The sequence below is a fragment of the Oreochromis niloticus genome, linkage group LG17 (assembly GCF_001858045.2).
Source record: "Oreochromis niloticus isolate F11D_XX linkage group LG17, O_niloticus_UMD_NMBU, whole genome shotgun sequence".
In the NCBI taxonomy this organism is placed as follows: Eukaryota; Metazoa; Chordata; class Actinopteri; order Cichliformes; family Cichlidae; genus Oreochromis; species Oreochromis niloticus.
In genome coordinates this window covers 34,951,016-34,965,093 of record NC_031981.2, presented here as the reverse complement: position 1 = coordinate 34,965,093, position 14,078 = coordinate 34,951,016, and the positions used below count along the sequence as shown (strand labels likewise).

The following is a 14,078-nucleotide window of genomic DNA, read 5'->3' as shown; positions in this document are numbered from 1 at the left end:
GGGAGATTTCTTACCAGACAGCAGTATAGCAATGCAATGTATGTTGTTGTATTACTCTGTTACGCTTTAACCTAAACACACACTGTGTTTCGGTTGAATACACATCAGGTTTTTTCACATAACGCCAAATCAAAGCGAGTGTCATCTTTATACTGTAAGGTAAAGACCAGAGTATTCTGGAGAAAACCCCAACAGTCAAACAATCCCTCATGAGCAAAAACTTGGTGAGAGTGGGAAGGAAAAACTGCTTTTAACAGGAAGAAACCTCCAGTAGATTCAGACTCAGGGAGGGGTCAACCATCTGCTGTGACCAAAAACAGGACAAAACAGAGACCAAGGGAGAGAGATGTACCACATGAACAATCACAAAGTGCTTACATAGTGCTTTAAACTATTTGCACATGAAATAGACTAATACGCTAAAAAAAGAAAAGAAAGAAAAACGTGCTAAGTTTAACAGCTTGGTTTTAGAAATATCTGATATGATATAGCTGAAAAAGTTAGCATCACTATTAAAAGTCATTTTGTTGAATTTGCCAATACTTAATATCACTAAAGCTGATTGAAAACTACATTACAAGAGCAACTTTAAGACAACAGTATAATCCTTTTTTTTTTTTCCACAGGGAGAGAAAAGAAAGAGTGCGAACTTCACTCAGAAATGGAGAAAGATAAGACAGACAGGACAGAAGAGGAAGAAGAGAAGTTAGATTTAAAGGTAAGAACTGCTCAGTGGTGTTTGATGAATGGAAATTTAAAGCTTGCATGCAAGTCCTCATGTTTTTGTGGCATTATGGGTTTTTTCATATTGTGAAACATGCAGCAAAACAAAATGAGGCATGATTTAAAGGGTACCAGAGCTTAATTTAGTTAAATGATGATGATGCTTAGATTCATTCACTTAATTCCACCTTTCATGCCAACTTTATACCCCAGAGTATAAAGACAGCATAAACAGCATACTGTCAGTGTAGAGGATGGAGATTAGTCAGGACAACTCATGAAACACCTACTGACATCTTGTCAAATGCAGTGTAAATCCACAAAGATCACTATACCTCAGAGCAGCAGTATCCCCAATCAACTGATCACAGCAGGTATATTAAGAAAATTTACTTGATCTCTCAATAAAAATAATTGTGAGTTGTGATTCTTGCTCCTACTTTGGGCCATTTCAACTGATTTTAGGGTTCCCCCACCTGCTGAATCCCACTTTAACCTCTACCCTACTCATTTTCTTCTTTAGAGGGAAAGTCACCCTCTACAATGCAGGCGACAGAAAATGGAGCTCTTTAAAATAAAAAATAAAAATAAAAAAATAAAAAAATAAAAAAATTCCTTCCTTTTGTCTACCTGATTCAAGTTGAGTACCTTCATTAGAATTAAAATTTAGACAGAAATCAAGTTTGTACTCCTGTCTACTAATATTATTTTTATGTGACATTAATATAGCACAAAATTCAGTTTCCTTTTCATAAAAATAGATACTAGCATTAAATAGGTAGTAGAAACATCCTCCAAAGAGCTACTTTTTACTTTTTTTACAGTACATTTCAGAACCTGCACTTTTTCCACGTTTACTGGAGTAAATAAGATGAACCAGTTCTTGAACTTTTACTGGTGCATTTTTTAAACACTAGTATCTGTGCTTCTACTTAAGAACAGGATGTCATGATTACCAGTTCACTAATGTGTACTCTATATCACTTTAATGATGCAGCTGATGGTCTTAATTTCCTATATATTCCTGAGTAGCATGATTTAAAACAATGTGATTAGAAGCTAAATAAAAAATAATGTTTTAATGCAATATATAGTAGAGTAGAAGCAAAGAAACAAGCATGACAGAAATATTTCTTTTTTGGGAGAAACAGTGCCACCCCATGCCCCTGGCAAACACATTGCAGCAAATGACTGAAGCAATTCTAACAAAAAAATGACCAAAACAATAATTAATAATAATTCCCTTAGCTACCTTCAACTTGCCCATTGTTAACCAAACAGACACCACACCAAACAGCTAGGCCTTTTTTTAGACATTTAAATTCCTGTCTATCTCGCCGAGTACTGAATAAATTTAAACCCCGGTAGAACAAACCCAATGAGTGTAAATTCAGGAAGGTGTGCATTACCGACTTATTTCATGGCTCAGGCAAGTCAAAACAAGTTTAGATGTTCCTGAAGCATGTTTTGCCAAGTCTCACCAGATTAGCTCATCGGTGTAGTTTATTCAAGGTGTTTCTTTCTATCAAGCTAATTAGCTGCACCTGTTGGATGAAAGACCCTATTTCCCCTTTGAGCCGTATCTTCACTCTCAGATTCCACCACCTTCGTTCACAAAACTCCGTGTGAACTTTAAAAGTCGCTGCTGAGCGGACTCCCAAGAAAAGCGGAGTTAGTATAGCGCCGACCGACTTGGGTCTAATCAACAGACACCTGTGTAAAGGTGTAAATTACTCCAGCGCATTGTTCCTAATGTCTCGGGTGTTCTTGTGCTTCAGCTACACTTGCTATTACAAAAACTGTTTGTTGCATGTGTACAAAGTCTATAGACTATTACTCAAATTGCTTACGAAATTTCTAATTATTTTGACTGCATAACAATACTGTCTGTACTGCTCTACAGGACACACAAACGCTGCTACAGTCACGCTCCTGGAGCTTCACTATAGTGCTTATGTTTGCTCACACATAACAGAGAGCGAGAGAGACAGGTGTGCAGGGATTTTTAGTTGCTTTAGTTTAACCAGTACCCAGAATCCCCCGGTAGTTGTTGTTCTGTTAAGAGCTTAATGAAAACTCCTGGGAAGACCTTCCCTGGAGGTTGCCAAACCTTTTACTGAGCCTCACCTGTCTGCTTATCATAAAGTGGAATAAGATAGCCAATTATGATGTTCTCACATGTATAATCGAAAGCGTCGTCTTACGTTTCTTGCAGCCCCCAGGACAAATGAACTAATTATAGGTTCCAAGTACATATAGTAGTTGGAGAAACACTTCAAATCAAAAATTAAAGCCGAGTTTCCGGCAATGTCACCAAATGTAAAACGAATATGAAAACTACCACAGAGAGTCCTAAATATGTCACGAACACTGAGGTGTAGTAAAAACTAACTCCAGACTACGACCAGAAGACCAAGAGAGGCGGCGTGCGGAGAGGCTGCCGTTGTACTTACTGGGATCTTGTCTTCACTCGGGGAGACCTGCATGCTGTTGCGCTTTAAAGACACACAGAGGAGTAGTGGGAGAAGAAGAAGAGCAGGAGTGAAAGTTGGCGGTTTAGGCAGAAAAATACCTCCGGATTCATCATCCCTCCCATCCCTCCCATCAGATTCATGAAGTCACTCCAGTTAGACAGTCCAGGTGGAGCGACGGATCGCGTGTCTCAGGTTTCATTATTTTCTTTGTCTGTCAGATGTATGAGGCAGTGCGTATGCAATCGGCAGCCTGATCACATGCTGGTGATACCCATCTAGCCAACTGTGTGATCTGGAGGCTGCCTGCGCGCTGCCTGCGCTTTTGGCACGGAGCGTCCCACGCTGTAAAAAATGCCCATCTCCAATATGTTGTTTTGGTCTTACTGCTCATAGCGACTTGTATACTTAAAAAAGGGGGGAAAAAAATCACCCTCAGTTAATTTAAAATTTTGAATTTTTGAATTTGATTTTTTTTTCTATTTTGAGTATACATGTCGCTATATTCAAAGATGTAAATTGTAAAATTACATTTTACATTGTATTTATGTAACAAAATTACGTGGACATTTTACATTATTAGCTAAAATCATCATTTTGGGTAGATTTTTTTCTTTTTTTTCTTTTTTTTTTGTATATGACATTCAATCACCGGGAAAAAAAGACCAAATTTATTTACAGTAAAACATAGGACTCCCCAAAGTGTTTGTTATTTTTCATTTTTAGTTTTAGGTAAGGTGGTTAGGATGGACACTTTTTGCAGCGTGGAGAGAGGGAGCAGCATTGGCTGCTTCCACACTTCGGTGATGTAACTTGCAGGGAGACCTGTGTTTTCACATCATTAAAGCAGCAAAATGTTTTTGAAACAGTGCTTTTGTGCCCCAGCAGCATATCTGTGCTTTTCACAGCATGTCAGTTTTTCTATTTTAAATTTGAAAGATTTTTCTTTCTTTTTGTGCGTTTGTGTTCATGTGATGGACGGACTAACGTACAAGTGTAAGGAAATGGTATGCAAAAAAAAGAAAGAGAAGTGAGCACATTTTTGTGTTGCAGCAGTATATACATGTTCTGTGCACTGTGTTTTGAAGCATTATAAAGGGTGTATTGTAGAACACCACACACACACACACACACACACACAGATGGCACATAACCCCAGCTTTTGCCATTAACCAATTTCCACTGTCAGCCTTCTTATTCAGCTCAAGTCTTTTCCTTAATCTTACATTCATTTTAAACTTCTTCTCAAAGTCAGTCCGAGGTGATTCTAGGCTGTTCAAATATCTCAGGTGCAACTTTTATTTTGAAAGAGTACAGGAACAAACATCATTAAACCTCAGAGACTGGCCTCCTTCATTATTATCACAGTCTTATCTGGGGTCATTTTAATGAGACATGATAAATCATACAATGATGCAATGCAATGAAACACATTAGCTCACAGGAAATATTATGTGATTGGCTTAGTTGAGGAAGTTGGTAATGAAAGAACAAAAGAAAAAAAAACCCATTAGACTGGTTCCCCCCCCCCCCAAAATTATAGCTTTTTAAGCATATTATTATAGTTCCCCACACATGCACATTTTCTCTGGTCCTGTAGTCACCTGTAGCAGACTTTGCGATTCCTCAGCCCATGGTTCTTCTTTATAAGGTCCAGGCTCCAGGGTGCTGTAGGACATGGGTTCCAGTCCAATCCCGGACATGTCCTTGTTCAGGTACCACAGCGCATCACTATGGATTGAAGAGGATTCGCTGAGTACTGTGGCCACTCGCTTGAAGCCTGCACCATTAGGCCATGACTCTGCAAAACATTCATTTTGGAAATTAAACACAGCTGCAGATTATTCAATTAATTCTAACAGTGTGTGAACTGATATTGTTCACATATCAGTTAGCTTTATTTAATACGATTACTGAAGAAACAGCAATGTATATGTATATGTATATGTAGAAAAATCTGTCTATAACGAAACACAAGTCTCATTTGGTGTGATTTCATGTGAAGTCACACTCACGGTGTGACTTGAGTAACCGGGTGCAGTGAGTTTCTGAAGTTACTGGCTTCCAGGTCTCAGGAAATTTCTATTTCCCCTTCAAGACATAGTTCAACACATAATTTCTCCGTAAAACCCCAAACTGACCACAATTAAGATTAAATATGTTAACCGGCAAACTTCCTAAGAACTTAACAACAAATTTAGTTATATTTGAAGCAAACTAGACCAATTGTTTCCATCCATCCATTCTCTTCTACTTATCCTTTTCAGGGTTGCAGGGGGTGGAGCCAATTCTAGCTGCCTTAGGGTGAGAGGCGGGGTACAACCTGGACAGGTCGCCAGTCAGGCTGTGTAACCATTGTCCAATTGTTTCTGTCTGACTTGTGTTTTAATGCTAAGCTGCAGACTATTGTGGGACACATCTGCTGGTCTGTTCACTTACCCAGGATCTGTGGATAGCAGATAATGGCTATCCAGTTCAAGACTAATTGTTTGTACAGTTTTTAAAGTTAGTGTCTAGCATCACATGACAGCAGATGTTTTTGAAATGGAATCGCTCTTTTACTCTCCACCTGGACTGTTTACCTGCATGTAACCAAAGACTGCTCAAACAAGCCCGGTCATTAAAACTGGGACTACAGGTGTACTACAAACAGAAACTAGAAAGTTTCCAGTGCCTGAAAGGTTTTCCTTTGTCTACATATTTTCCACATTTACATACAGATACAGTATTCACAGCACTTCTTTTCTTCAACATTTTGTCATGTTACAGCCTTATTCTCGTATGGATTTCATTCATTTTTCACCTCAAAATTCTACACAAAATCCCCCATAATGACAAAGAGAAATTCTTGAAAATGTATTAAAAAAGCAAATACAAAAATATAACATGTACACTCAAAACTGAGCATAGGTGCATCCTGTTTCCACTGATCATCTCTCTGATGTTTCTACAACTTGAGTCCACTTGTGTTAAGTTGATTGGACATGGCTTGGAAAGGCACACACCTGTCTATACAAGATTCCATCATGTATAGTTCATGTTAAAGCACAAACAAAGCCATAAAATCCAAGAAATTGTCTGTAGACCTCTAAATAGGATTGTATCGAGGCACAGATCAGGGCAAGGGTGAAGAAAAATTCTCCAGTATTTAAGGTCCCAATGAGTACAGTGGGCTCCAACATCCATAAAGGGAAGAAGTGAGTGATCCAGAGTTCTAGTTTTACTCTGTGGAGAAAGGAGAATCTCCCGAAAGGACAATCATTTCTCCAGCACTCCACCAATCAGACCTGTATGGTAGAGTGGCCAGAAGAAAGCCACTTCTTTGATAAAGGTAAATGACAGTATGCCAGGAGTTTGCCAAAGGCACCCGAAGGACTCTTAGACCATGGGAAACAAAATTCTCTGATCTGATAAAAAAAACAAAAAAACCCCGAAAGAATACCAAGCATCATGTCAGGAGGAAACCAGCACCACTCATCACCCAGCCGATATTATCCCTAGAGTGAAGCATGGTGGTGGCAGTATATTGCTGTGGGGATGTTTTTCAGCAGCTGGGAGGCTGGTTAGAGTTGGGCAAAGATGAATGCAGCAATGTACAGAGATGATAACCCTCTCCTGAGCACTCTGGACAGCCAAGATAAAGGAGTGACTTTAAAATCATTCTGTGAATGTCCTTGACCAGTCAAGCCAGAGCTGAGACTTGAAACTCTCTTTGAGAAATGGCACGGACACTTCCCATCCTACCTGATGAGCTTGAGAGGTTCTGCAAAAAAAGAATGGGAAAGAATTCCTAAAATAGGTGTGCCAAGCTTGTAGCATCATAATGAAAAAGACTCTGTAGTTACTGCCAGAGGTGCTTCAACAAGGTGCTGAGCAAAGGATGTGAATACTTACATGTTATATTTCTGTTTTTTGTTTTTGATAAATTTGCAAGAATTCCAAGCAAACTTATTTCATTTTGTCATTTTGGGGTACTGTGTCTAGAAAATGAATTAATTCATTTTGGAATGAGGCTGGAACATGACAAAATGTGGAACAAGTGAAGTGCTGTGAATACTTTCTGGATGGACTGTATCTGTTTAAAAAGTTTAAAACATTCTAAACATTTGCTTGGTGTATAATAAATACATGAATAAATCTAGTATTTTTTCCTGTGAAATACTAGCATCCTGTCCAAGTTGTACCCTGCCTTCTCACCCTGTGACAGCTGGGATAGGCTCCAGCACTCCCGTGACACTGAATTGGGTAAGCAGAAGAGAATGGATGGAATCATCTCTAACTCTCAGTAAGGTCATTTATATCCCAGAACAGTTTTGTTCCGCCATTCTTCACTATCTTAAGCTTTTGTTTACTGCATTTCTTCTCCATAATGCAACATAATATATACCCAGCTTTAAAAAGTAAGGTGACCCACCAACAAACGTGCTGCCATCTGTCCTTTTGAAAATGGACAGGTCAGTGTGTCACACAGGTTTGGCAGTCTTGCGTTCAACATTTGCAGTCAGTTTTCTCTGTATTTGGAGCTACAAATATGCAAAGTGGCCCGGTGGAGCTTTGTTTCCCACCGTGCAAATTGATGCATGTGTCAGTCAATCACAAACTTCATCTCAAAGCACTTTACAAAGGACAAGCCTACAAAGTGCCAACTTCTCAATTTGCCTCAGAGCACAAAGGACACATTGTAACACAAAGAAAACAAAAAAAATTACAAGAAACAAAAAAAATACTGTAAATGTGTAGACTTCATTTTTATCCTGCACTAAGGGCACGAAGGAAGAAAAAAACAGCAGGTTACTTGTTGCTTAGCACTGAGTGCTGATTTTCCAAATGGTACCTCGGAGGGAGTTTGAGAGCATTAGTGACAAAAACGATATTTGTCCGCTTTTATCAGTGTGACCACTGTGCTGTCAGGAACTGAACAGATTGCCATTTTTTGTAATAAGGTTACTCTGTGTGTGTGTGTATGGCTATTTTAGGGATACAGACAGCTGTAGCCATAGTAACGCACCAGGCCACGTGCTGTGCTCTCATTTCAGTACCACGGACAGCTCTTTCTCTTGGTCATCCAAATAGTTGCACTGTGCTAAAAAAATATGGTATGACAATGAGATCTAGCCGTGAGGTCAAGAGGGGGAAAATGTTTTTAGGATTTCAAGCACACACACATATGTATATATATATATATATATATATATATATATATATATATATATATATATATATATATATATATATATAGCATCACAGTAGCCTGGAGGTGCGAGAGGCAGGCATGTCACTGGAAGGTCGCCAATTTGAATCTGGTAGAAGGGGGAAATTATTGACAATATTCCCCTGCTTTATATTTATGTAAAGCCCTACTTTAAAAATAAAGCAGAGTTTTGCTGAAAACAGGGTTAGTGTGTCTAAATTGTCAAATAAAACATGAACTTGAGATCATCTTGTGATGCAGCTACACTAACCTCAGCAAGTTCTCCAACTACACCCATCTTCAAACTTTACCTTTACTTTGATGAACACCACACCCCCCAAAAAAGTAAAAACGCCCAGAACAAATAGGTACAGTCAAAATTAGATTAAATGAAAGTGTTTAAAAGAATACTCTTACTCAGGGAATAGCAGGGAGAAACATAAGGGCACAAGAAGAGACACGAAGCTCACAAGCTTCAAACACAGATGACCAAAAAAGTTGTAGTGCAGCAAAAATGAGTTAAGGGTAGTATGACATCTGTTTTCTTTGACTACACAAACATTATGTAGGAGTAGGTCATGGATAATAGGTGTTGATTTGTCAAGAATATTTTTAGGTTATTATATAATATTATACTGCAGTATATTTCTAAATAACGAGGCAGTTCATTCTCTTTCTCTTAATAATTTCTCTTAATAATTAAAAGAAAGGCATTGGCCACTTCACCAGAAATGGTAGATCTGAGGTTAAATGTGAGATGATATTTGGATGCAAACTATAATGCGATAGTCAAATCCCCACATAACCCCATCATTTCCTACATACAATACAATACGAACAAAGACAGTAGAATTTTCAGCATTGTTTTAAAGATAAACTGAAAATTTCTGAATTTTTGACCTTATTTGACTTTGAAGACGAGGTCAGAGGTCCAAAGTAGTGACATTTAGTGACATTTAGAATCACCCTATATCATTCCCTATATGCATATATGTTGTCAGTATAAACAATAGCAGGTGGGAACATAGTTTTAATAAACAGCTCCATGTAGTATTCTCATCACTTTGACCTTTGGATCAATCTATTGACCTTGAAGGAGAGGTCAGAGGTCAAATATGTCCAGATATTTGAAATCTTTAAAGGGTATTTTCTATGTGTTAACAATACACACAATACTTGTAAAAATCCTAGTTTCTAAGTTATAAGGCTTTTTGTCAATTTTCAACCAATAAATCATTGGGTTGACCTCAGAGATCTTGTTGGATGTAAGCCATCAGAATTCATTTAAATCTTTGCGAGCTGCCATGTTTACAGACAGTATGATATGCAAACGCTAAAAAAAAACATGACCTCTTTGGCAGAGCAAATTAAAAAGAATGTGTACCAGCGATATAGTAGTAGTCCTGAGCCAGACCACATCCATCTTCATACATGACCTTTAATAAACACCTGTAACAGTTTTCCACAGCTGCAAAACTACTGTACTGACAAAATCAGTCCACAGAACATAAACATATCTTCACAGGACAGCCTGACAATATTATCATCTGATATTTGCCTAACACAGATATCAGCTTGTTTGACATTACAGAACATAATGCAGAAAAACATGCCAGGGGTTATTCAGAAAGGGTCATCAAACGATGGTCATCACACAGTTTGCGCAGTAGAGCAGCTCCAACTCCTTGCTTGCAGCACTCTCTGCGGCACATCGCAGAGTAGCATCACAGCCACGCAGGTGATGAGTCAAGCGCGGTCTTTACATTAAGTTGCAAACTAGCTTGTGACATAATGACCCCATCCTTTTCTCTGCTCAGTATAACTCAGTCTGTGGACAAACAGTATCTCTGCATTTATACAACAAATATCTGCTAATAAGCTAATAATGTATAAAACTGTAAGAGCCAATTAAAGGTTAATTTTATTGGTACTGGTAAAATGATTAGAGGAGAAATATACATGTTTGTTGTTAAGAATATAATTTCTAGTTAATTTCAAAATACTGTTTTGTTAAAGGTATAGAATATAGAAGTGCGACATTCTCTTTAGTATTTTGGGCTTCCGGCATACTGTAATTACGTAGTTGGGGAGTCGGATAAGCTGGAAGCAACACAGTTTTTTGACCGAGTCTTGCCATGTAAATTCAAGGTTTCAATAAACATCTTTTTTGCAAGAAAAGTACCTGAACTTGCTCGAGTTTCAAATGCATGTTGCCGGACTGACTCCTAAAGGTGGTACAGAAGAGTGAAATAGAGACGGAGTGCCGCCACTACAAAAACCATAACCAAAAAGATGCCAAAATCATTCAGTTGAGCTCTAATAAATACCTGTCAGTATACTCCAAACCACCTTTGTGGTTATTCCTGCTACCCAAGGTGTCCCCTATGACATTTCTGCCTTGATGCCATACACACCAACAGGCAGTCCAACTTAAAAGGAGAAAACACAGCAAGTAACTAAATATATTTTGTGCAAACGACAAACTGTCTATTCGTCCATGAAATGGTTTCTGGGGAACAGCAGGGGGTCTTAGAGGGAGCACGTGGGGGTCCAAATCTGAAAAAGTGATAGTTTAATCTCTGTACTCTGACAATTTATTGGAAAATATGTGAATACAAAATGTTTATTCTGTATTTTGTGTTCAGAGATTGCACTGCAAAGAGTGTCCCATGAGACATATTATTCTAAATTGGGACGCTGTATCTCTTTTGAGGTGCCTGACATAAAAAAGCTTCCTCACTTTCCTTAAAATGTTGCTTTATATCAGAAGCTCTTGCAGTTTCATCCAGCGTCTGTTTCTCAGAATGATTGTGTAAGATAAACTCTCTCTCTATTTTCACACTGATTTCTAATGGCAGAGACAAAGGGCACCTTTCAGAGAACAGCTAATGGGCAGCAGCACAGCACATAGACTTAACGTTGATGCTTTTAGTACATGCTGCCTCAGCTCTAGTTGACTGATTGCACGGACACCTCTGCCTGAACACTGTCTTATTTGGTTTTATGTTATTAACTACTAATTAGAGGGAAAAAATGATTGTCTTACAGCACTGAAGACTTCCACCATTAGCTGAGCACTGAGCTGGGCTGAATTGCACAAGAATTTTTGTCCAAAATATCAAAGTCCCCTTTGACGAAAAATGAATTTCACATTTCTTGATGCGTTTTTTTTATCAGTCTTAGTTAATGGTTTGAAGAGCAGTCATGGTCCAGCCTACATAATGGTGATGTTTAATCCATGAGAATGGACTTTTCTGTGAAGTAAAAGGTATTTTCTGTCTAATATCTAATAGAACTAGTTTTTTTAATGTACCAATATGTTACCTGAATAACTTAATAATTAAACAAATTATTCAGTACAAGTCTTTCAAAATGTTGGCCAAAGGACTTTCTCTGTCATGGACATGGGTCAAATATGGGTAAATGGCTTTCTCCCAGCAATCAGAGGCATCCAGGCTTTGAGGTAACAAAGCAGGCCAAAGCCACCATGCTTCACAATTACCATAAGGTATTGCCGTTGGTAACCTTATGTCACACCATGTCTTTCCCCCAAGAAAAACTACAGATTTCTGCTTGTGTCTTTCAGATTCATTCATGTGTCTGTATTTTTATGCACATATACTGTACACACTATTAAATGAAAAAGAAGGTAACATGGGCAGTAGATCAAAGACAGTAATAAATTATCAGTCATTATTCTCTTATTGACTTTGGGAGAGAAAGCCTCCAGGTGGGGGTGGGGGGGGCATAAAAGGAGGGTTTCTTTTAGCCTATGTCTTTCTGAGTTTCTGAGGATGTTGCCTTGCCAGTATCCTGCTGTTTAAACCCAAAAATATAATTTCACCTTAGGCCCAGGAGGCTCCTCGCCTGACTAACAGTGAATCACAGCAGCAGTCAGCCATGTAAATAAATTGGGATTACTGCTCTGCCTGAGGCTTACCTCGAGAGAGCACATGTCTGAGATACAGTCATCTCTCAAAACTGATTAATTCTGTTCAAATACGACAAAAGATTTCCTCTCTGAGACAAGCTGAGAACAGCAAAAGGATCAAGAGGGGCCTGACTGCATAACTGTATTAAAGTCACATGCAACCATATACCTTGCCTGCTGTAAAGAGCTGCCTGTTGATGGCTGCCCCACGTGGCCTGCTGACACAATCACACAAACACACACACTGGGGGAACAGGGAAGGTACAAAAGGTGGGTTACTCTACAGTGGTCCTGTCTTTTGTTGGGTGAAGATACAGGAGGGACAGGCCACACAGGCCACACAAAGGAAAGAGACAAGGCCTTTCTATCGGTGTCTGCAGCACTCACCTGCACAGGTAGAGGAGGGAGATCTGCGGAAGGCCATTTCACCAACTCTGTGACTCAAGCAGAGACTTGTTTCCCACAAGTTCCCAGTCAGCCAGTCAGTTAACCATGCTGTTTTGCCGAGAGCAGCAGGTAAGAGGAAGAACAGCAACACTCTGACTCAGTAGTACAATCCTAAGCTCTGATGAAGCTTAGCTCTGACGGGATAATGCTCCTCTCCAACTGGCTGGCAGGGCGGCAGAAACTCCGTAACTCAGCTTATTGTGTACACTTGCTTAATGCACTGTACACCAGACTCATGGGTAAGAGACCAGCTGGCTGATTGGGTGTTTGGCAAAGGAATTACAGCCCCACATACTCAAGTGGAGATTATTGGGGCATCAAATGTGCAGTAATTACTGTGCCTTCTGTTTAGATTTAGCTGCAAACCTGTGGTGTCTTAAAGGACTTAAGACCAGAGAGAGGCATCCTGGGGCAAATTAAAATTATACAAGGAGGAGAGAGCGCGATAGTGACAGTTCACATTAGGAGCAGCACATATGGACTTGAGGTGCACCTTCAACAGGGCAATAACAAGTACAGATATTACTAGCTAATTATAGAGCAAGAATAAAGAATATATGTTCAAGCAAGATTGTGAAAAACAGCCTTATACCTTTATATGTGCACTATGTTGAAGTGTAAATCAGTGCTTTGCGACATTTAATTCCCTTTCCTCATTTTAATCGGGACATGGAGATGACTCAGGTGTTATCACTTGCGGTACTTGTTTATGAGTCGCAACAATTTTATAGAAGTGGCCTGATTTTGATCTTTTTTTAATCTTTGTACAATTCTAATGAGGTTGAAAGTCAATATGTTTAGATATTTGCAATGACCACATTTACACATCTCTCTTAGGCCAGTTTTTTTAGTCATGTCTTTAAGTAGCGACTGGCTCCATAGTGTAATGGTTTATACATTCACCTAACAAACAGTAGTTCTCTAGTTTGATCCTGGGAGAAGGCACAACTATTTCTGGACTTGTGTCAGGAAGGGCGAATAAGCAACCCAGTGAAATTAGCAGCCTTCAGGGATGGTTCTCCATGTCCTTCTTGAAGGACATTCAAAGCTCTTCTTTGGATATTTGTTCCTTTGTATGTTAAGGTTAAGGTTCTGGGGAGACCAATCCATGACTGATGGCATTCCATGTTGTGTTTTCTCTCTCCAGGTTTCCTTCTACTGAATTTCCGGTGTGTGGACAGTGTGCAGTGGGATTTGCAGATCTAAAATTTGATCTGCATTCACAGGTCAATAAATTTCAACACCATTGGCTCAAATGCTACTTGTGTTTTCCCAAGCTCAAAAGGAGTGGTTGGCTGGGTGAGAGGGTCATGGC

General features: G+C 39.1%; 1 protein-coding gene across 5 annotated transcripts in view; it reads right to left on the bottom strand.

Annotated features, from left to right (window-relative positions):
* The window catches only part of ano2b (anoctamin 2b), a 65,019-nt gene extending 61,516 nt beyond the window's left edge, over window positions 1-3,503 (bottom strand). For 2 of the 5 annotated variants that reach the window (XM_019347182.2, XM_019347183.2), the window contains exon 1: window positions 3,177-3,503. In XM_019347182.2, coding sequence (XP_019202727.1) covers window positions 3,177-3,209 — 33 coding nt within the window. In that variant the 5' untranslated portion in view covers window positions 3,210-3,503. Of the gene's footprint in view, window positions 1-2,132; window positions 2,652-3,176 lie in introns of those variants that run through there. The other 3 variants (XM_005460415.4, XM_013264390.3, XM_005460416.3) reach the window with 3 other exon arrangements.
* Between the last annotated feature and the right edge of the window lie 10,575 nt (window positions 3,504-14,078).